The sequence below is a fragment of the Monodelphis domestica genome, chromosome 5 (genome assembly GCF_027887165.1).
Source record: "Monodelphis domestica isolate mMonDom1 chromosome 5, mMonDom1.pri, whole genome shotgun sequence".
Lineage (NCBI taxonomy): Eukaryota > Metazoa > Chordata > Mammalia > Didelphimorphia > Didelphidae > Monodelphis > Monodelphis domestica.
The window spans coordinates 261146-282636 of NC_077231.1; the positions used below are offsets into that span (position 1 = coordinate 261146).

At 41.9% G+C, this 21491-nt stretch overlaps 1 protein-coding gene across 2 annotated transcripts in view; it reads left to right on the forward strand.

The window, feature by feature from the left end:
* The first annotated feature begins 16320 nt into the window (after positions 1-16320).
* LOC100032444 (titin homolog) overlaps positions 16321-21491 on the forward strand; it is a 281885-nt gene continuing 276714 nt past the window's right edge. Inside the window, exons 1-3 of one of the 2 annotated variants that reach the window (XM_056797347.1) lie at positions 16321-16612; positions 20541-20655; positions 20750-20923. In XM_056797347.1, coding sequence (XP_056653325.1) covers positions 16389-16612; positions 20541-20655; positions 20750-20923 — 513 coding nt within the window. In that variant the 5' untranslated portion in view covers positions 16321-16388. The remainder of the gene's footprint in view (positions 16613-20540; positions 20656-20749; positions 20924-21491) is intronic. The other variant, XM_056797346.1, reaches the window with a different exon arrangement.

Genomic DNA, 21491 nt, shown 5'->3' on the forward strand with positions numbered 1-21491 from the left:
GGCATCCTTGTTTCACTCCTGATCTTATTGGGAATGCATCTAGTTTATCCCCATTGCAGATGATATTAGCTGTTGGTTTTAGATATATACTGTTTATTATTTTTAGGAATGACCCTTCTATTCCTATGCTTTCTAGTGTTTTTAATAGGAATGGGTGTTGTATTTTATCAAAGGCTTTTTCTGCATCTATTGAGATAATCATGTGGTTCTTGCTAGTTTGCTTGTTGATGTGGTCAATTATGTGGATGGTTTTCCTAATGTTGAACCAGCCCTGCATCCCTGGTATGAATCCTACTTGATCATGGTGAATGATCCTTCTGATCACTTGCTGGAGTCTTTTTGCTAGTATCCTATTTAAATTTTTTGCATCTATATTCATTAGGGAGATTGGTCTATAGTTTTCTTTCTCTGTTTTTGACCTGCCTGGTTTTGGAATCAGTACCATGTTTGTGTCGTAAAAGGAGTTTGGTAGAACTCCCTCTTTGCTTATTATGTCAAATAGTTTGTATAGTATTGGGGTTAACTGTTCTCTGAATGTTTGATAGAATTCACAGGTGAATCCATCAGGCCCTGGGGATTTTTTCTTAGGAAGTTCTTTGATGGCTTGATGGATTTCAATTTCTGATATGGGATTATTTAAGAATTCTATTTCCTCTTCTGTTAGTCTAGGCAGTTTGTATTTTTGTATATATTCATCCATTTCTCCTAAATTGGTGTATTTATTGCCATATAATTGGGCAAAGTAATTTCTAATGATTGCCTTAATTTCCTCCTCATTGGAGGTGCTGTCCCCCTTTTCATCTTTAATGCTGTGAATTTGCTTTTCTTCCTTCCTTTTTTTAATTAGATTGACCAGTACTTTGTCTATTTTGTTTGTTTTTTCAAAGTACCAGCTTCTTGTCTTATTTATTAAATCAATAGTTCTATCACTTTCGATTTTATTAATTTCTCCCTTAATTTTTAGGATTTCTAATTTGGTTTTCTGCTGGGGGTTTTTAATTTGATCGCTTTCGAGTTTTTTCAATTGCATTTCCAATTGATTGATCTCTGCTCTCCCTTGTTTGTTAATATGAGCTTTCAGGGATATGAATTTGCCTCTGATTACCGCTTTGGCTGCATCCCAAAAGGTTTGAAAGGATGTTTCGCCGTTGTCATTTTCCTTGATGAAATTATTAATTGTTTCTATGATTTCTTCTTTAGCTAAACGGTTTTGGAGTATCATATTGTTTAATTTCCAATTGGTTTTAGATTTGGTTTTCCATGTACCATTACTAATCATTATTTTTATTGCCTTGTGATCTGAGAAGGCTGCATTCATTATTTCTGCTTTTTTGCATTTGTGTGCTATGTTTCTGTGACCTAATGTATGGTCAATTTTTGTGAATGTGCCATGTGGTGCTGAGAAGAAGGTGTATTCCTTTTTATCCCTATTTATTTTTCTCCATATGTCTATTAATTCTAATTTTTCTAAGATTTCATTCACTTCTTTTACCTCTTTCTTATTTATTTTTTGATTTGATTTATCTAAATTTGATAATGGTTGGTTTAAGTCTCCCACTAGTATGGTTTTATTGTCTATTTCTTCCTTCAATTCTCCTAGTTTCTCCATTAGAAATTTGGGTGCTATATTATTTGGTGCATACATGTTGATTAATGATATTTCCTCATTGTCTAGAGTCCCTTTTAACAAAATATAATTACCTTCCCTATCCCTTTTGATCAGGTCTATTTTTGCATTGGCTTTATCAGATATCATGATTACCACTCCTGCCTTCTTTCTATCAGTTGAGGCCCAGAAGGTCTTACTCCATCCTTTAATTCTGACCTTGTGGGTGTCAACCCGCCTCATGTGTGTTTCTTGAAGACAACATATGGTAGGGTTTTGGATTCTAATCCATTCAGCTATTCGTCTACGTTTTATGGGTGAGTTCATCCCATTCACGTTCAAAGTTATGATTGTCATTTGTGGACTCCCTGGCATTTTGATTGCCTTCCCTAATTCTAACCTTTTCTTCTTCGGCTCTACCTTTTAGTCCAGTGATTTACTTTGAATCAGTCCCCCTTGTCCCCTCCCTTGATGTTTCCCTTTTTAGTCCCTCCCTTTTTGTTCCCTCCCCCTCCCCCCTCTCTTTCCCTCCCTTTTTGTTCTCCCTCTCCCCCTCCCCCCCCTTGGTTTTCCCTTCTCCTTACCCTTGTTGGGTAAGATAGAATTCAAGATCCCAATGGATCTGGATGTTTTTCCCTCTCAGAGTTGATTTCCCTGAGATTGAGGTTTAAGTAAACCCCCCCCCCCTCTCTTCCTCTCCTTCTTTTAGGAGTTTTCTTCCCCTCCCCTTCCCCTGTGAATCTTTGTGTGAGAACCATTATTCTATTTGGTCTTTCTTTACCCCCTATTTATACATTACATTTTCCCCACATATTAGTATACATAGGTTGATATAAATGTAGTCCTTATAGAAGAGAGTTTGAGTAAAAGAAGATAACATTTTTCCCCTTTCCTTAATATTTACCTTTTCAGGTATTCCTTGCTCTTTGATTTTCGGTATCAAACTTTCCACAGAGCTCTGGTCTTTTCTTTGAAAAAAGTTGGAAGTCTTCTATTTTGTTGAATGCCCATACTTTCCCTTGGAAGTATATAGTCAGTTTTGCTGGGTAGCTGATTCTTGGTTGGAGACCCAGCTCTCTTGCCTTTCTGAAGATCATGTTCCATGCCTTACGATCATTCAGCGTAGAACTTGCAAGGTCTTGTGTGACCCTGATTGGCATTCCTTTATATCTAAATTGTCTTTTTCTGGCTTCCTGTAGGATTTTTTCTTTTGTTTGATAGCTTTGGAATTTGGCAATTACATTCCTGGGAGTTGTCTTTTGGGGGTTTAGTGTAGAAGGTGTTCTGTGAGCTCTGTCAGTGGCTGTATTGCCCCCTTGTTCTAGAATCTCTGGGCAATTTTCTTTGATTATATCTTGTATCACCATGTCCAGTTTGGTGTTTATTTCTGGCTTTTCTGGGAGTCCAATTATTCTTAAATTTTCTCTTCTCCCCCTGTTTTCCAGATCTATCACCTTGTCGGTGAGATATTTTATGTTCTCTTCTAATTTCTTGGTGTTTTGGCTTTGCTTTATTAGTTCTTGCTTTAAAGCCTGGTTTTCTTTTACAGTTTGGTCAAACTGGTTTTGTAGGTGCGTGAATTTCTTTTGCATCATTTCCCACTTTTCCTCCCAGAGGGCTTCCATCTTTTTGGTCCTTTCTGATTCAAATTCTTCATGTGTTTGTGGAGAGTTTCTATTTCCTTTGGAAGATTTTGGAGAATTTTCTTGTATATCTTCTTCTATCTGCTCTGTATTTTGTATTTTGGCTCCATAGAATGTGTCCAGAGTCGCCCCTTTCTTCTTATTTTTCTTGGTATTTTGGGGCTTCTGTGCTTCTGTGGGGTTTGTCATCTCTGAACGTGGAGGATTGGCTTTTCTTGTCTTTGTCTGGTGATCAGAGGCTTTAGTCCTGGGCAGATGTTGGTTCTATGAGCGTTCCCTGGGTTAAACTGAATATGCCTCACTGGAACTGGAATGGAAGGGTCGGACCACGAGGCCACACTCTCCCCCTGGCTTGATTTCTGGAAGTTGCCTTCAGAATCGCTGGCCGTGAGGCTGTTTCGTCGGCCTGCGGGGGGATGGGCTGCCGCTTCCCCAAGCTCCGAGAGCACAGACTTTCACTGAGACTTGGATAGCAGGATCCAGTCCCTGAGGCTGTCTTGCCCGCCCTGAGGGTTGCTGTTGTTTTGACCAGCTCTCTGCAGCGGAGGCCCCAGGCAGTAACTTTCACCCGGACCGACCAGCTCTTTGCAGCAGAGGCCCCAGGCAGTAACTTTCACCCGGACTGGGACTTGGGTAGAAGACCCTGAGGGTTGTTGTTCCTCAGACCCTGCTCTCTGAGCCCGGCTCGGCTGCCGCTTCCGGGAGCCTTGGACTCTGCGCTCCTACCCCTGAGGTCCGAGGGATCTCGGGTTCTGGCTTTTAAGGGGAGCCGTACCTTTTGAACCGGGTCCAGGTCCAGGAGGAGGGTTCCCAGGGTCTGTGCTGTTGATCGTTTTGAATTTCGGCGCCTTAGGAGCTTCTAGTTTGAGATCGGTCGGGAAGGGTTTTCCGGAGATCTGAACTTCAGCTTTCTCTAAGCCGCCATCTTAACCGGAAGTCCTGTTCTCTACATTCTATAGTGAAATGCCCATCTCTTTTGAAGACTGAATATCTGAAGGACTTATCTTCAGAATGATGCAGCACTTTTAAGCCCTGTTCTTTGGGGAAACTGAGTCAGGCAGAATTGTGCAATGGGTAAAACTCTCTTGATTTACTTCTTCTTTCACTACACTAAGCTTCTTGGTACCTTGGAGATTATTTGTAACGACTCTGGGGAAAGCAGAATGCCTGATTTGATTTGGAGGAACAACTTTTTTCTGTTTATTGTGTGTACATTCCTGATCATCATGAAAAAGAAAAGCATCTGCTGCAAATAATCCATACCCTCCAGGAGAAAATCACATACTCAGACTGGAACTAGAAATGAAAGCAAACTAGAGACAGTAGTGTAAAAAATAAATTTATAATCTCTAATAATAAAAATATATTTATGAGGTTTATTAAGGATCATTAGACATCAAGGAATAAAGAGGATACAAAATAAAAACCACGTGCCCATGGCTGATTAGCCATTTTCAAAATTTCCCCACCTTACCACCATCACTGCTCATGCTACATCATTGCAAGAGGAGAGAGTGTGGCAGGTGTTACTACCAGTTAAACACCAAAAAACATGATCTCGCCAATATGGAGACATAGGAGAGATTATAGGAAGTTCTGGGAAATACCAAGGACTTCTGGGGAACGAAGTCAAGGGTTCAAAATCTCCATTTATACAGTAGGGAAAGACATGCAATCAGGCCATGACCACTTCTCTTCTGCTATTCCTGATCCTAAACCAGTGATGGGAAACCTTTGGAGCTTGTTGTGTCAAAATCTGCCAGAAAACCAAGCATAACTCGGGTGGGGTGTCACTTTGAGAAAAGCAACAACCCATCATTTCATGATACTCATTATCTAAATAACAAAAATGTATAATTGTAATATATAACTGTATTTAATCATCCAAAACCTAATGATTTCACTTACCTGCTTTAGTGACTTCTTTGTTCATCTGTCACTCAGTTGCTTTTGTTGGTCTTGATATCCTTTCACTTGTGTGGGGAGCCCTGAACTAAGCTAGGGGAAGCGGAGGGGCATTCTTTAACTCGCCTGCCTATTAGTGACTTTTTGTTTCTGAATTTCACTGGCTAACTCTTCAACTGAAGCTTGGTATTTTGTATCTTCAAGCCCCCAAAAGCTCCACAACTTCATCTGTCAAAATCTGCTTCTTTTGTTGGTTTTGATTAAGGCTGAGAATAAGGTGACATGACATTGGAGAAAGCCTTTGTACAGAGCTGCAGGCAAGATGGAAGGTCTCCTATAAGGGATGACACATGGGCCAACTTGCTTGAAATTGAAGAGTGTGTGCAAGGAAATAACATAAGAAAGGCAGAAAAGGTAACTGACTGCCCAGCACCTCCTCCCTCAGAAAGCCTTCCTGACTTGCCCCAGTGTGAGACGGACCAGGATCCAGCTTCTCCCTGGGCTGCTTCAGAGACCTCTTTACCCCCTCTGGGATCATCATGGCGGTGAGCAGCAACTCCCATTTCCACGCTTCTCGGACCCCAAAGCACACTCCACCCCTCCCATCAGCACTTTCACAGAAGGTCCGGGTCCCTGTCCCACAGCTGATGATATGCCTCATAGTGTTTAGCACAAGGACCGTCATTGGTCACATCCCAGAAGGGACTTCTTTCCGGAATGGAGCACATTCCCCAGCCACTTGGGACGCTGCCAACAGACTCATTTCCAGCGCCAGGACAAGCTACTTGTGGGGAACTTGAAAATGCTCTTCAGCCCATGCTTCTCTCCCCACGGTTAGGCTGCTCTCTTCCTAGGACTGGGAGCCCAGAAGGCTAAGCAGAACCAGAAGAGCGCATGGCGTGCTGGCCCCACCTTTGAGCCAATGGCTGCATTGGTTCCATTTGCCAGGAAGGGCTGACCCAGGATATCTTGGTCACTCGTCGACTTTTACATGGCAGAGTGGACAGATTGTAGATGGGATCGTGGTAACCTTCTCTCTGTCTCTCTGTCTCTGTCTCTGTCTCTGTCTCTCACTGTCTCTGGCTGTCTCTCTCTGCCTCTCTCTCTCTTTCTCTCTCTATCAAAGGGGAACAGGAGACACATCTTCCATTTATTCTTTCTGGAAGGAAGGCCTGCTGAGACTCATCTGCTAAAAGCTTGGCTGCTTCACTGCCTGAGGGCCATGCACATAGGTCCCCACCTTCCCAGAAACTGAAACACTGAAGCACCCCGTGAAAAGGAAAGTGTAACGATGGAGGTCAGTCCAGGCCAACAGTTGTGGTAGGGAGGTGTCGCATCAGAGAAGGGAGAGGATTTCTCTGGGAAACTCACTTATCCAGACCAGGTCATTCCCTGATGTAGAAAGCTTAACTGCCATTAGTCTCTGCTCCTTACTATTGCCTGCATCACCTTGGAGTAGTACCTTGAGTCTAACTACGAGGGACTTATTTGTATTCCCTTTCTGTTATGTATGTCTTTATATACGTGCTTGCTGTTTCTCTATTAGAATGTAAACTGGTTGGACAACAGACATTTCAGTACTTATCTCACTCTGTACTAGGCACTGGGTGAGTAGGGCTCACTTCAGTTTTTTTTTTCCCTGTATCCCTTGCTCCTAGCACAGTGCCTGGCACATAGAAGGCACTTACAAATTCTTGCTGATTGATTCATTTCCTTGGCCTCAGTTTTCACATCTGTAAAATGACAGAATGGGTCTAGATGCCCCTTAGAACTTGCCTTCTAGCTCTATTACCACAGGCTGATTCTGGATAAATCTGTAACTGCATTCTTTAGGAATGTGGGTATAATAATGCCTTCCAAAGGAATAAACATTCCACGTCTGTTATCATTTCTATCTAGACATACTGATCTCTGTAAAAGCCAAGCGTGTTTGACATCGGGAAATGACCCTCAGAAGGCCCTGTGATGAGTTCTACATGTCTGACTGTGTTCCCCCCAAAAAAACCTCTTGTCTGTGGATTATTATCTCCAATGCAGGTGTTGGATACAGTCAATCAGTCTCAATAGAAGTGACATGTGCTTCAAAGGCAAAAAATGAGAAAAAAATCAAATACTGTGTAGCACAAGTAAAGTGCAACAAAATAGCACAGCTTCATCAACAGGGAGGAAAAGACAAAAATGTTAAAAATGTGTATATGTCATAATCACAGGCTCTAAATTCATTGGGGAAGCTACTTCTCATTACTTTATAAAAGGTATTTACAAAAATTGCTGAGTGTTCATCACTGCCATTTGCTACCTATCTTGAGGAATTGGGGGGGGGGGTCATTTTGCAAATCATAAAGTACTCCCAGTATAATTAGCACTTCAAATATGGCACTACTAAATATTTCTGCTGAAAGTTATCTGCCACACCAAAGAGGAGCTGAAAAGCACTTCTCTGAGAAGCCAGGAATTTACGTTAAATTCACTAAGTGAATGCCTTAAGAGTTCACTCTATCCCAGATCATTCTTATGGATTTTTAAGTCCCAGGCACGTGCCAGGAATATGTAAGGAAGCTGATGATGCAAGAGCTGAATGTAGACCTTCTTCAGCCAGTTCTATGGAGCACCAAACATAGCATCATTGGCTGCTAATGATGCTAAAGCAGCTGCCCCCAAAATTTCCCCCTGAGCTTTCTTTTCAACATTCGTTTTTAGACATTGTAACATAGAAAAAGACTATCTCTCAGTTAGTTGCCTTTCTGTTCTAGTGCAGATACTTCCTACTGTGTTGACAGCATTTTGAACCTTCAATGTGTTTACTGGAAAAAGGTCCTCTTCACACAAGATGAGTGAACACAAAATCTACTTTCTAAAATATGAATAATTCATTAGAAAAGGTTACGTTTTAATTGACTCTAAAAGAAAGATGATTTATCTAAATTTGATAGTGGTTGGTTCAGATCTCCCACTAATATAGTTTTACTGTCTATTTCCTCCTTCAATTCTTCTAGTTTCTCCATTAGAAATTTGGGTGCTATACCATTTGGTGCTTACATGTTGATTAGTGATATTTCCTCATTATCTAAAGTCCCTTTTAACAAAATATATTTACCTTCCCTATCCCTTTTGATCAGGTCTATTTTTGCTTTGGCTTTGTCAGATATCATGATTGCAACTCCTGCCTTCTTTCTATCAGTTGAGGGCCAACAGGTCTTGCTCCAACCTCTAATTCTGACCTTGTGAGTATCTACCCACCTCAAGTGTGTTTCTTGTAGACATCATATGGTAGGATTTTGGATTCTTATCTACTCTCCTATTCATCTACATTTTATGGGTGAGTTCATCCCATTCACATTCAAAGTTATCATGGTCACTTGTGAATTCCCTAGCATTTTGATATACTCCCCTAATTCTGACCTTCTTTCTTTAGCTATAACTTTTAAGCCAGTGATTTACTTTCATTCCTTCCCCCCTAGTCTCCTCCCTTGGTATGTTTCCCTTTCTAGCCCCTCCCTTTTGGATCCCTTCCCTCTCCCCCCTCTCCTTCCCTCCCTTTTTATGTTCCCCACCCCACTCCCCTTGGTTTTCCCTTCTACCTTAATCTGTTGGATAAGATAAAATTCAAGATCCCACTAGATCTACATGCTCTTCCCTCTCAGAATTGATTTCACTTACCACGGTCAGGGTCCAGCCCCACTCTTGACTCCAGGGTTCCCAACTGGTGGCAAACAATCAGTCAAAATAAATAACATAAAATAAATAACAAATGGAAGACAGCTTAATCATTACGACCATGAAACATCTTTGCATCTGATTGCTGCTCCACTTCCCCAAGGTCTGATCTTTATTTTTATACCCATTCTCTTGGCATGCAGATAAACAAAATCAAAGAGAGATAATTGGAAAATGATACATCAACTTTTAACAAATCCCTTGATTAACATTCTGTATTCTTGTATTGTGATTACAGACAAAATAAAGATTGGGCGCACAAGATAAATGATTTTGTCACAGGTGGCTTACTAGGGAGTTTGAGTTACTGATTTATGTAATTGAGTCGCTGAAGCATATTGAAGCTTAGTGTACCTGTACTGTACAGGTACCTATTGTATGGACCTCTATGATTGATTTGTGTACTGGCTTCATGAGAAAGTTTTGGGCTTGGCCTATAGCTGCGGTTTTGCTGGGAATTATGTACCTAAGTAAAAGTTAACCCACGATAGTCTTCTGGGATTGGGGTTGAGGGTCTGATCGTTTGGTGAGGTTTTGGAGAATTAGGCTACAGGTGTTTTGCTCTTGCATTATTTCTTTTGAGACTAGGGGGAATAATAATCATGTCAGTTCATAGGTAAGGGGCATTGATGAAAGAAGTCATGCAAGAGGGATAAAGTGGGCAGTCACATCTCACCAAGGGCCACTCTGTGGTCTCCCCGGCTACCACGCGAGACTCTGTCAAGGCGTTGTGGACTGATGGCCTCCAGCATGCACTGAGAGTAATGATTCTCAGATTGTCTCTCCTTCCTCTGTTTTCCTGGTCTTTCACCTTGTCAGTGAGATATTTTATGTTATCTTCTAATTCCTGAATCTTTTGACTTTGCTTTATTTATTCTTGCTTTTTTGCAAGATCATTGTCTTTCAATTGTCTGATTCTGACCTTTAACGACTGGTTTTCCTCTTCAGTTTGTTCTGACCAGTTTTTTGAGGCTCGAGCTGTTTCTTCATTTGCGTATTTTGGTCCCTCAGATTGCTCAGTTCCTTTTGCATTGTTTCCTATTTTTCCTGCCAGAAGGCTTCCATCTTTTTGATAATTTCCAATTTAAAGTCTTCAGGAGCTTGTGGAGAATTTCCATTTCTTATGGAAGGTTTTGGAGCATTTGTTTGTGTTTCCTCTTCTATCTCCTCTGTATTTTGCGTTTTTGCTCCATAAAATGTGTCCAACGTCACCCCCTTCTTCTTGCTTTTCGTGGTTTTCGGGGGCTGTTGCACCTCTGCACTGTTTGCCATCTCTATGATTTTTCCTCCCCTTTCCAGACAGAAATCTGAGTGCGGATGGCTGGCTCTCAGTGTATGCTTCTGATTATCTGAGGCTTTAGCCCCAGGCAAATTGTCTGTTCTCCTCAGCTGAGCTGTCTTCCTGGGGAAGCCCAGGGTCTGCCTTCCCCTGCCTGCTGGCGTTTTGGGTGTTACTGCTCTCAGTTCCCTCCAGGTGCTTCTCCTCTGCTCACTTCCACACTCTGAGCCTGGCACAGCACTGTCCGCAAGGTACCCCAGTGCCCTTGCCTGCACTGAGTTTCCTGTCTTTTCTAGAGGCCCTGCACTCTAGGGGAAGAGGGGTCCTGGCCTCCCTGAGTTCTGAGGGCTCCTGATGGGATATGGTTCAACTGGGTTGGTCTCGATATGCCTCAAGGTAAAAAACCTTTGATGAGACTCCAATGGAAGGACCCAGCCACACAGGGGCTACAGGCTTCCCCCATTTCTCTCAAGCTGCTTCTCTGCCTTCTGTGTTAGACGCCCAAAGCCTGCCCCAGGTTGCTTTCAAGGTGCAGCCTTCAGAATAGCACCATTGCCAGTCCTGAGTTTCCTGTCCTTTCAGAAGGCCCTGCACGCTCACAAGGTTAGAATTAAAGGATGGAGTAAGACCTTCTGGGCCTCAACTGATAGAAAGAAGGCAGGAGTTGCAATCATGATATTTGACAAAGCCAAAGCAAAAATAGACCAGATCAAAAGGGATAGGGAATGTAAATATTTCCTGTTAAAAGGGAGTATAGACAATTAAGAATTATCACTAATCAACATGTATACACCAAATTGTATAGCAACCAAATTTCTAATGGAAAAAAACTAGAAAAATTGAAGGAGGAAATAGACAGTAAAACCACATTAGTGGGAGACTAGAACCAAACACTATCAAATTTAGATAAATCAAACCAAAAAATAAATAAGAAAGAGGTAAAACATGTGAATTAAATCTTAGAAAAATTAGAGTTAATAAACATATGGAGAAAAATAAATAGGGACAAAAAGGAATGCACCTTCTGCTCAGCACCACATGGCACATTCACAAAGATAGATCATACACTAGGTCACAGAAACATGGCATACAAATGCGGAAAAGCAGAAATAATAAATGCAACCTTTTCAGATCATAAGGCAATGAAAATAATGCTCAGTAAGGGTACATGGAGAGCCAAATCAAAAATTAATTGGAAATTAAATAATATAATACTCCAAAATTGGTTAGTTAGAGAAGAAATAATAGAAACAATTAATAATTTCATTGAGGAAAATGACAATGGTGAGACATCCCTACAAACACTATGGGATGCTTCCAAAGCATCCTCATAGGAAATCTCATCCTCAGAGGAAAATTCATATCCTTGAGTGCATATCTTAACAAATTAGGGAGGGCAGAAATCAATGAATTGGAAATGCAAATCAAAAAACTTGTAAGCAAACAAATTAAAAACCCACAGAAGAAAATCAAACTAGAAACCCTAAAAATTAAGGGAGAAATTAATAAAATCGAAAGTGATAAAACTAATAAACTAATAAGACTAGAAGCTGGTACTTTGAAAAAACAGACAGAATAGACAAAGTACTGGTCATCTAATTAAAAAAAGGAAAGAAGAAGGGCAGATTAACAGCATCAAAGATGAAAAGGGGGACCTCACCTCCAATGAAGAGGAAATTAAGGCAATCATTAAAAATTACTTTGCCCAACTATATGGCAATAAATATACCAACCTAGGTGATATGGATGAATTTTTACAAAAAAATATAAATTGCCTAGACTAACAGAAGAAGAAATAGAATTCTTAAACAATCCCACATCAGAAAAAGAAATCCAACAGGCCATCAAAGAACTCCCTAAGAAAAAATCCCCAGGGCCTGATGGATTCACAAGTAAATTCTATCAAACATCCACAGAACTGCTAATCCCAATACTATACAAACTATTTGACATAATAAGCAAATAGGGAGTTCTACCAAATTCCTTTGATGACACAAACACTGTACTGATTCCGAAGCCAGGCAGGTCAAAAACAGAGAAAGAAAACTATAGACCAATCTCCCTAATGAATATAGATGTAAAAATCTTAAATAGGATACTAGCCAAGGGGGGAGGGGGAGAGGGAGAACAAAAAGGGAGGGAAAGAGAGGGGGGACTGGGAGGGAAGAAAAAGGGAGGGACTAAAAAGGGAAACATCAAGGGAGGGGACAAGGGGCACTGATTCAAAGTAAATCACTGGACTAAAAGGTAGAGCCGAAGAAGAAAAGGTTAGAATTAGGGAAGGCAATCAAAATGCCAGGGAGTCCACAAATGACAGTCATAACTTTGAACGTGAATGGGATGAACTCACCCATAAAACGTAGACGAATAGCAGAATGGATTAGAATCCAAAACCCTACCATATATTGTCTTCAAGAAACACACATGAGGCGGGTTGACACCCACAGGGTCAGAATTAAAGGATGGAGTAAGACCTTCTGGGCCTCAACTGATAGAAAGAAGGCAGGAGTGGTAATCATGATATCTGATAAAGCCAATGCAAAAATAGACCTGATCAAAAGGGATAGGGAAGGTAATTATATTTTGTCAAAAGGGACTCTAGACAACGAGGAAATATCATTAATCAACATGTATGCACCAAATAATATAGCACCCAAATTTCTAATGGAGAAACTAGGCGAATTGAAGGAAGAAATAGACAATAAAACCATACTAGTGGGAGACTTAAACCAACCATTATCAAATTTAGATAAATCAAATCAAAAAATAAATAAGAAAGAGGTAAAAGAAGTGAATGAAATCTTAGAAAAATTAGAATTAATAGACATATGGAGAAAAATAAATAGGGATAAAAAGGAATACACCTTCTTCTCAGCACCACATGGCACATTCACAAAAATTGACCATACATTAGGTCACAGAAACATAGCACACAAATGCAAAAAAGCAGAAATAATGAATGCAGCCTTCTCAGATCACAAGGCAATAAAAATAATGATTAGTAATGGTACGTGGAAAACCAAATCTAAAACCAATTGGAAATTAAACAATATGATACTCCAAAACCGTTTAGTTAAAGAAGAAATCATAGAAACAATTAATAATTTCATCAAGGAAAATGACAACGGCGAAACATCCTTTCAAACCTTTTGGGATGCAGCCAAAGTGGTAATCAGAGGCAAATTCATATCCCTGAAAGCTTATATTAACAAACAAGGGAGAGCAGAGATCAATCAATTGGAAATGCAATTGAAAAAACTCGAAAGCGATCAAATTAAAAACCCCCAGCAGAAAACCAAATTAGAAATCCTAAAAATTAAGGGAGAAATTAATAAAATCGAAAGTGATAGAACTATTGATTTAATAAATAAGACAAGAAGCTGGTACTTTGAAAAAACAAACAAAATAGACAAAGTACTGGTCAATCTAATTAAAAAAAGGAAGGAAGAAAAGCAAATTCACAGCATTAAAGATGAAAAGGGGGACAGCACCTCCAATGAGGAGGAAATTAAGGCAATCATTAGAAATTACTTTGCCCAATTATATGGCAATAAATACACCAATTTAGGAGAAATGGATGAATATATACAAAAATACAAACTGCCTAGACTAACAGAAGAGGAAATAGAATTCTTAAATAATCCCATATCAGAAATTGAAATCCATCAAGCCATCAAAGAACTTCCCAAGAAAAAATCCCCAGGGCCTGATGGATTCACCTGTGAATTCTATCAGACATATCCAACTTTTTAAGAATAAATATCGTATATGTTGTGAATCTTAAATTTCTCAGACTCTACCTTGGAACATTATCTTAAGGTTAAGTTTAAGGTTATTCCCCATTTAAACAATGGAGGTACTTGATCAGAAATGTATTGGGAACTTTAAAATTACTCCACCCATATTTATAGGCATACCTTAGGGGAAGATAAAGTTGTAAAACTCCTCACTGAACAATGAAAAAGTCCCCAACCCATACTTATAGTGAGGCCAAGCCCTTAAGCTGGGTCTATTTTTAGATCTAATACAAAAGGGTGCTAAGTACCTATGAAGGTCAAATTAATCACTAAAAGGTCAGGCAACTTGTAAACTTGCAAGGGACAAACTTAGCAAAGAGGTGTGAAGTACTCAGAAGACATAATCTACCCAGAGAAGGTGAGAACTAAAAACTAAGAATGGGCAGTCCTAGGAAAAAAAGCTTCTATTGAGGTGTGAATTGAGAATGATCAGTCCTTTGTAACATGTCTACTGTGATTGGTAGATGTGAAAATTTAGGGGAGGTGACATAGGAGAAAATTCTCTTTAGAAGGAGGGGTTTAGGCCTCTGAAGTCAATTCAGCTTTGGAGCTGAATTGGAGGTCAGGAGTCAGAGGAGGCTGCTGGGGGCTCTGAACTGAGTGCAGCTTCCTGAGCTAAACTGGAGGGTCTCTCCGAACACTAGAGATTTGCTTGGAAGGATCTTGTGGTGAGTTGATAAAAGACTGACTGGTCTCTCTTAAGGCTCATGGCCTCGACCCTTCATACTATTTTTCTCTTATTCTCTCTCCTTTTCCTTAATTCCTTTATTTGTATTGATTAAAATCTCCATAAAACCCAGCTGACTTGAGTATATTTAATATTTGGGAATTTCCCCATGGCGACCACTTATTTTTTATTTAAAACCACATTTTTCATGGTCACAGTTTAAGGCAACCACTCTTTTGTCTGTGACAATGTATTTCCTGTATAGTCCTGTGCAAAACAATATAGATCTGGGTGTGTAATGATGTGTCTAAAATGAGTTATACATAGATACATAAATAGTTACCCATCCAACTAGATAGATGGAAAACAAGTAGAGTTGACTATAATGAACTAGTTTTGTATGCTGACATTATTTTCATGTGTAGTTATACAATATGCTTATATGTGTGTGGTTCTAGTTAAGCATATAAGTCATATTTGGAGTTGTAGATAACTAGTGGATGTACAGACATCTATATCTATGTCTTTATTGGTTGTTCCCCTTGTGGCCAAGATGCTTCCATCAGTGAAGTCAGGGATCCTCTTAATTTGGGGTTTGGATTTACTCTGACAATATGAACTTAAACTACCCTGAGACTCTGAAAAAGTTGTGGTATTTTGTCACAGGATCTGCTACCTACAAGTACCCCTGCTCTGTTGTACTTGTGGGATTGCTGTTTTGAACTCAAATGCAGGACTTGATTTTGCCATTTTGTCTTCTCTCCCGAGTCCAGCCTGTCAGCATCTTCTGGATCCTGATGGTCATGTTGATCTCACTAACTAAGATAATCACCGGAAAAGGTGCCCAGCGTGTCCCCAACCTGGCTATTCTCTCCAGCCACCTTGCATGGAAGGCGTTCCTCAAGAACCAGCATTTGGGACACTGCGTTCCTCCAACTCCGCCCAATCACTCTCTTCCTTGAAACGTTCCCCTGCTCTCGCCGTCCCTGCCAGGACCCACCTCAGAACAACCATTTATTTACTCATCATTTATCTATCTGCGCTTAGTGTGTCTGCAGAGGGAAGGCGAGACTCCTTGAGAGCAGGTGCTCTTCCGTCTAGCAGAATTCCCGGGACGTAGTAAGTGCTGAAAGCTGGCTGCTTCCTCAGAGCATTAGGATGTCTGCAGAGCACAGGAGAAGGCAGCTCTTGCTGGCTGAGAGGCTGGCTCTCCTTCCCTGGGACGAGATCTCTCAGCAGAGCCAATAACGGGGAGGAGATAGTCCCAGGGCCTCCCTGAGGGGCCTGGGGTGGGTGGGTGGGGGCTAGTTTTCACTGGGGCTGCCTTTGCCCTCTCGGGGTTATGAAAGGCAGGAAGAGGTTGATGATCTAGTCCAACCTGCTCATAGTACAGGAGGAAAAACTGAGGCTGGGAGAGGAAGTTCTGTGCCCGGGCTCACAAAAGTAAATGCCTGAGCCGGTCATCCCCTTCCTCCAGGCGCGGTCCCATCTCTGGCCAGCCCCAGGCCTCCCCTCTGAGTCCCATTTCAGGGAGAGGCTCTAAAGAACCAAACCAGGGAAACAGCCCCTCTGGTTTGGAACCAATCCGCCTGGAGCTCACAGGGGTGCACTTGTGCTCCACCTCTTCATTGGCCCCAGGAGCTCGGACCGGGTCTGACATAGGCATGCGTAGTTCCATTCCTTTGCTAGCGTTGCCAGGGCAGCAATTGTCTCCCGCCTTTAAAAGGTTTCCACTGCTGGGCCATCACGGCTTAAGTGTCTGGCCGCCGGAGGGATGCGTCTCTTCGGGACACGAACAGAGCCGCCGGAGACCTGTAGCCCTACTTCCCCGCGGAGGGACGTGGGAATTAATGGGGCAACAGCCAAAGACGGATACAGGATACGAAAAAAATTCCTCGGGAAGCTACATAGAGCCGCCTTATCCGGAGACTGTAGAAAAATACAATGGCTCTTGTTAGCCAAAGGAAAAGACATTAATAAAGTGGACGATCTCAACAGGTAAGAAGAAGAGGGTGGGGGAGGCCCACGGGAAGAACCTCCCCTGTGAATCCTGGGAAACCTCTTTTCTGAGCACCTGGGTCAGCGCCAAGGCTCAGGCCAGCCTTGGGGTCACGCTTTCCCTCCTAGAGATTGGATAGCAGGTGGCCAAAGCTGGTGTCACGTCACCCTCCTTTCTACCCATTCTGAACGAATGAGAAAAGCAGTCCTTTCAGCCAGGGGACCACTTACTCCTTCTCCACAGCAACATGGAAGCAAAGACCACTCCATACTGCCCCGATAGGAAGTGTAAGGCAGGAAAGTAAGTTAAGGCAGGAAAGTAATTACTGCTCTGATTAAGTACTTACTTGATGTGCTAGGCACCTGAATAACCGCCTGTACAGAGAAAGGAAATAGGGTAAAGGGGCTGGAGGGATGGTCCTTTTATTCTAGAAAGTCAGTGGAATTGGGAGTGTGTGCAGTGCTGGTCTAGTCACTCTTTAAGAGACTGGGAAGCCAACGATCACAATACAGTTGTTTATTGAGCGAGAAAAACCTGGTGAAAAGCCCCTCTCACATCCCTGGCCTGCTCCATACTCTGTTGGAACCCCCTCCAACTCTCAGATTCAGTTAGACCCTCTTGTCAGTTAGAGGTTCTAATTTGTATAACCACACAGATTCCATTGGAACACTCTGGTCAGGGGTTGGTTTGAGGTTCTAATCTGCATAGTCACTCAGAATGCAGATAGATAAGTGGCATATGGGCTAAGGTTTACAGAAACTGGGAGAAGGCACAAACTTATTAACAACTCGGTATCAACTGAAAGGACACATCCCAGAATCCCCAAGATGCTTTGTATGGTATAGTAAAGGCATCATTTGTTTCAGTCTCACTCAGGCATTTAAGAGACCCTTGTATTCTGGATAGGTTGAAGAGAGACTAATTGTACTGGGGTTCTAGGCATTATCATTTTGGATACATTAATAATGATAACCTTGATAATAACACACAAATGTCTCACTCTACATGGAGATGTAATCAGCAAGGGAGCTGGAGGAGAGGATCAGATGGGGTCGAGGAAAACCAGAAGACTGTTGTGTCCCCAAACCTAGAGAGAAGGGAGTACCAAGGAGAAGAGAGGAACACTGTCAAAGGTTTCAGAAAGTTCTAGCCACCTGAGGATTGAGAAAAAGCATTGGTTTATTTCTCAATTCAGAAATCGTTAGTAACTCTAGAAAGCTGAGGAGTCAGAATTTAGAGGTAAGAAGAAAATGTCAGGAGGGGCATTTATTGTCATGGGATCTCTCATGGCCTCATGGCACAAAGGGCAGGAGAAATGTGGGATGAGAGTGGGGAGGGATAGATGAAGTGAAGATTTGGGGGAACAGGGGGAGAAGATGTTTATATGCGAGTGGAGAGGTAGCCAGTAGGCAGAGAGAGATTCAAGATGAAGGAGAACAGGGAAGATAGAGGGTGCTAACTGTGGGAGGAGATAAGCTGGAATGGCAGCACTTTTATATGGAAAGGCTTTTCCTTGGCAAGGAGGGACTACTTCTTCATGGGAGATGGGTGAAGGAGAGAGTAGCAGAAGATATTTGGATTACATAAGGCAGGGATGGAGGTGTCTGGAAAGAGTCTCTTTTTTTTTCAGCTACATATGAAGCAAGATTTTCATCTGAGAAGGTGCCAGATGAATCATGGGAGCTTAGAACAGGAATGAAAAGGTTTGGAAGAGCTACTGTGTTAAGTAGTATAGTGCGTTAATAAATTATCAGGTAGATATAAAAGGATTACCTCCTGGCTGTGAGAAACTCAGTTGAGGTTAGGTAACATAATTTTTTAGTAGTCCCAGGCAGCACAGTTGCTTGATTTTCTCCACCTTCATTTAGCAGCTTGGGGATAGGGACCAAAGAGAGCAGATGGTGGGAGGAATCCAGGGGTCAGGCTGGCAGGATGCAATAGGCAATATGATAAGGGGACAGGAGACTCAAGAAAAAGAAGACTGTGTAGAGTTGAACAAGCATGTTGAATTATACACCAAGGAGTCAAGATGGGGAAAAAAGAAGAGTGTAGCCAGTGCAGGAGCACACAGCCTGGGATTAGAATGGTCATGGTGTGGATGAGAAACAGAGGGTAGGGTTTTTAGGCAGAGGAAGAGTTGGAGTGACAATGGATTGTGATCAGGTAAGGGAACTTGAAAGTTCATAAGCAGAGCAGTAGTGAATGGGTAAGAGATGAAAGGTCTAACCCATCTTTGCATGTGGCTTGAGTTAAGGTGAAGAATTTAGGGTTAGTTAATACAGAAGTAAAGCATGTGAAATCCAGAAGCTGAGGAAATGTGAAGTGAAAGCATTCGAGGAAGAATGTATATATGTTGAAGAGCTAGGCATGCTGCTTTGAGGAAGAAAGATTATGAGACAGTCTCCGGGCCTGATGGATTCACAAGTGAATTCTATCAAACATTCAAAGAACAACTAATCCCAACACTCTACAAACCATTTGACATAACAAGCAAAGAAGGAGTTCTGCCAAATTCCTTTTGATGACACAAATAGAGTACTGATTACAAAGACAGGTTGATCAAAACTGGAGAAAGAAAACTATAGACCAATCTCCTTAATGAACATAGATGCAAAAATCTTAAATAAAATACTAGCAAAAAGACTGCAGCAAGAGATCACAAGGGTTATTCATTATGATCAGGTAGGATTTATATTTACAAGGAATCTAGGATGGTTCAATATTAGGAAAACCATTCACATAATTGATATGGTGATCAACAAGCACAAACCAACAAAAATCACATGATTATCTCAATAGATGCCGGAAAAAGCCTTTGACAAAACACAACACTCGTTCCTATTGTGAAAACACTAGAAAGCAAAGGAATAGATGGACCTTTTCTAAAAATAATAAACAATATGTATCTAAAACCATCAGCCAACATCATCTGCAATGGGGATAAATTAGAAGCATTCCCCATGAAATCAGGAGGGAAACAAGGATGCCCAATTATCACCTCGATTATCTAAAATTGTACTAGAAACACTAGGCGTAGCCATTAGAGAAGAAAAAGAAATTGAAGGTTAAGAGACAGAAGGGAAGATTACTGGAATAGACTTGGGTTAAGTGACCTCCGGAGTCTACAAGAAACCCCCAAATCCCAGCTTTGGGGACAAAAGTTCACTATTTGAGAAAAACTTCTGGGAAAATTAGAAAACAGTATGGGAGAGATTAGGTTTAGATCAACATCTCGCACCCTATACCAAGATAAACTCAGAATAGGTGAATGACTTGAACATAAATTAAGAAACAATAAGTAAATTAGGTAAACACAGAATAATATACTTATCTGATCTCTGGGAAAGGAAAGATTTAAGGCCAAGCAAAAATGAGAAAAAATTACAAAATGCAAACTAACTAAGTTTCCTTAACTAGAAAATGAGGGTAAGATAGAACCTACCTCCCAGGGTAATTTCAAGGATCAAAGGAGGGAGTATTTGCAAAGTGGTTGTCACAGTGCCCACTGGCACATGTTAGACACTTAATAAATGCTGGTTCCTTCCTTCTGTGGCTATATGCAAGCCCACAGCCTTACAGCTGGGAGGATGGAGAAGGGAAACCTCTCTTCCTCTTCTAGCTTCTTGAGATCACCCAGTTAGGGCTCACAGAGCTCTCATGGAGGAATTCCAAGGGAGGATGAGAAACCCCTTTACTAGGCGGCTTCTTAGACCTCCCATGCCAAGAGGCAGTGAAAGCTGAGTCTCCCTGACCTTGTGCCCAGCTCCTCAGTCCATCCTATGAGCACTACGAGGGAAAGCATCTGTGTGTTTGCTGAGGTGCCCGCAGGGGCCTGGTGGGGGGGTTTTGGCACAGATATCAAGGGGAGGCCTAAGCTTCCTCATGCCTTGAGGGTAGAACCAACACCTATTTCTTTCTCCTCCATAGGACAGCTCTGCACCTGGCCTGTGCCGCTGGGTATCCAGATGTTGTGTCTTTCTTAGTAGAGAGACACTGCAAACTGGATGTTTGCGACAGCAACCACCGCACTCCTCTAATGAAGGTCAGTGCTCAGCTTTTCTGGTCTCGAGGTCCTGCAGGGATGGGGAGGCGCCTCCCTCTGGGCTGACCTCTTCTTCTGGCTCTTCTCCTGACAGGCTGTACAGTGCCAGCAGGAGGAGTGTGTGAGCATCCTGCTCCTCCATGGGGCAGACCCCAATATGGTGGATGAGAGCAGCAGCTCGGCCCTCCATTATGCCGCAGCTGGAGGGAATCTAAGAATAGTAGAGAGGCTGCTAGAAAGCAAAGCCAATATGGAGGCAAGGGATAAGGTAAAAGCCCTCTTTCTGAACCCTAAAGTGTTTTACCAGCTAAGATGGAAATCAAGTCGTGTTGGCTTCCCGTGTCTTAGAATTCCTATGTTCTTGGAAGCGTTTCTTTATGGAAAACCACTTAAAATCATTCTGGGGTCCTCCCTGATTGCCCTCTGCAATTGTGACATTTTCTTTGTGCTGGGTGGGATGGGGACCCCAGTGGCTTGGTGATCTCCTCGTAGAGCAGAGACTTGGCACCCTTTTGAACCCTGATTTTCTCTCTCAGAACTGAAACTACCTATTGGTTATTAGTCCTAAGGCAGAAGAACAGCAGGGGCTAGGCAATGGGGGCTAAGTGACTTGCTCAGGGTCTCTCGGCTATGAAGTCTCTGACAGCAGATTGGAACCCAGAATCTCTTTTCTCCAGGTCTGGCTCCCTATCTACTCGGCCACCTGGCTACCCTGATCATGAACTTTGAACAAACAGCCCTTACTTGATATCTGTTTCCAAAGCAATGGCTTCTTGGAAAACATTTCTCTGAAAAGGGGTTCATGACACCCAAAGGGTGAGGAAACTCTGCCTTAG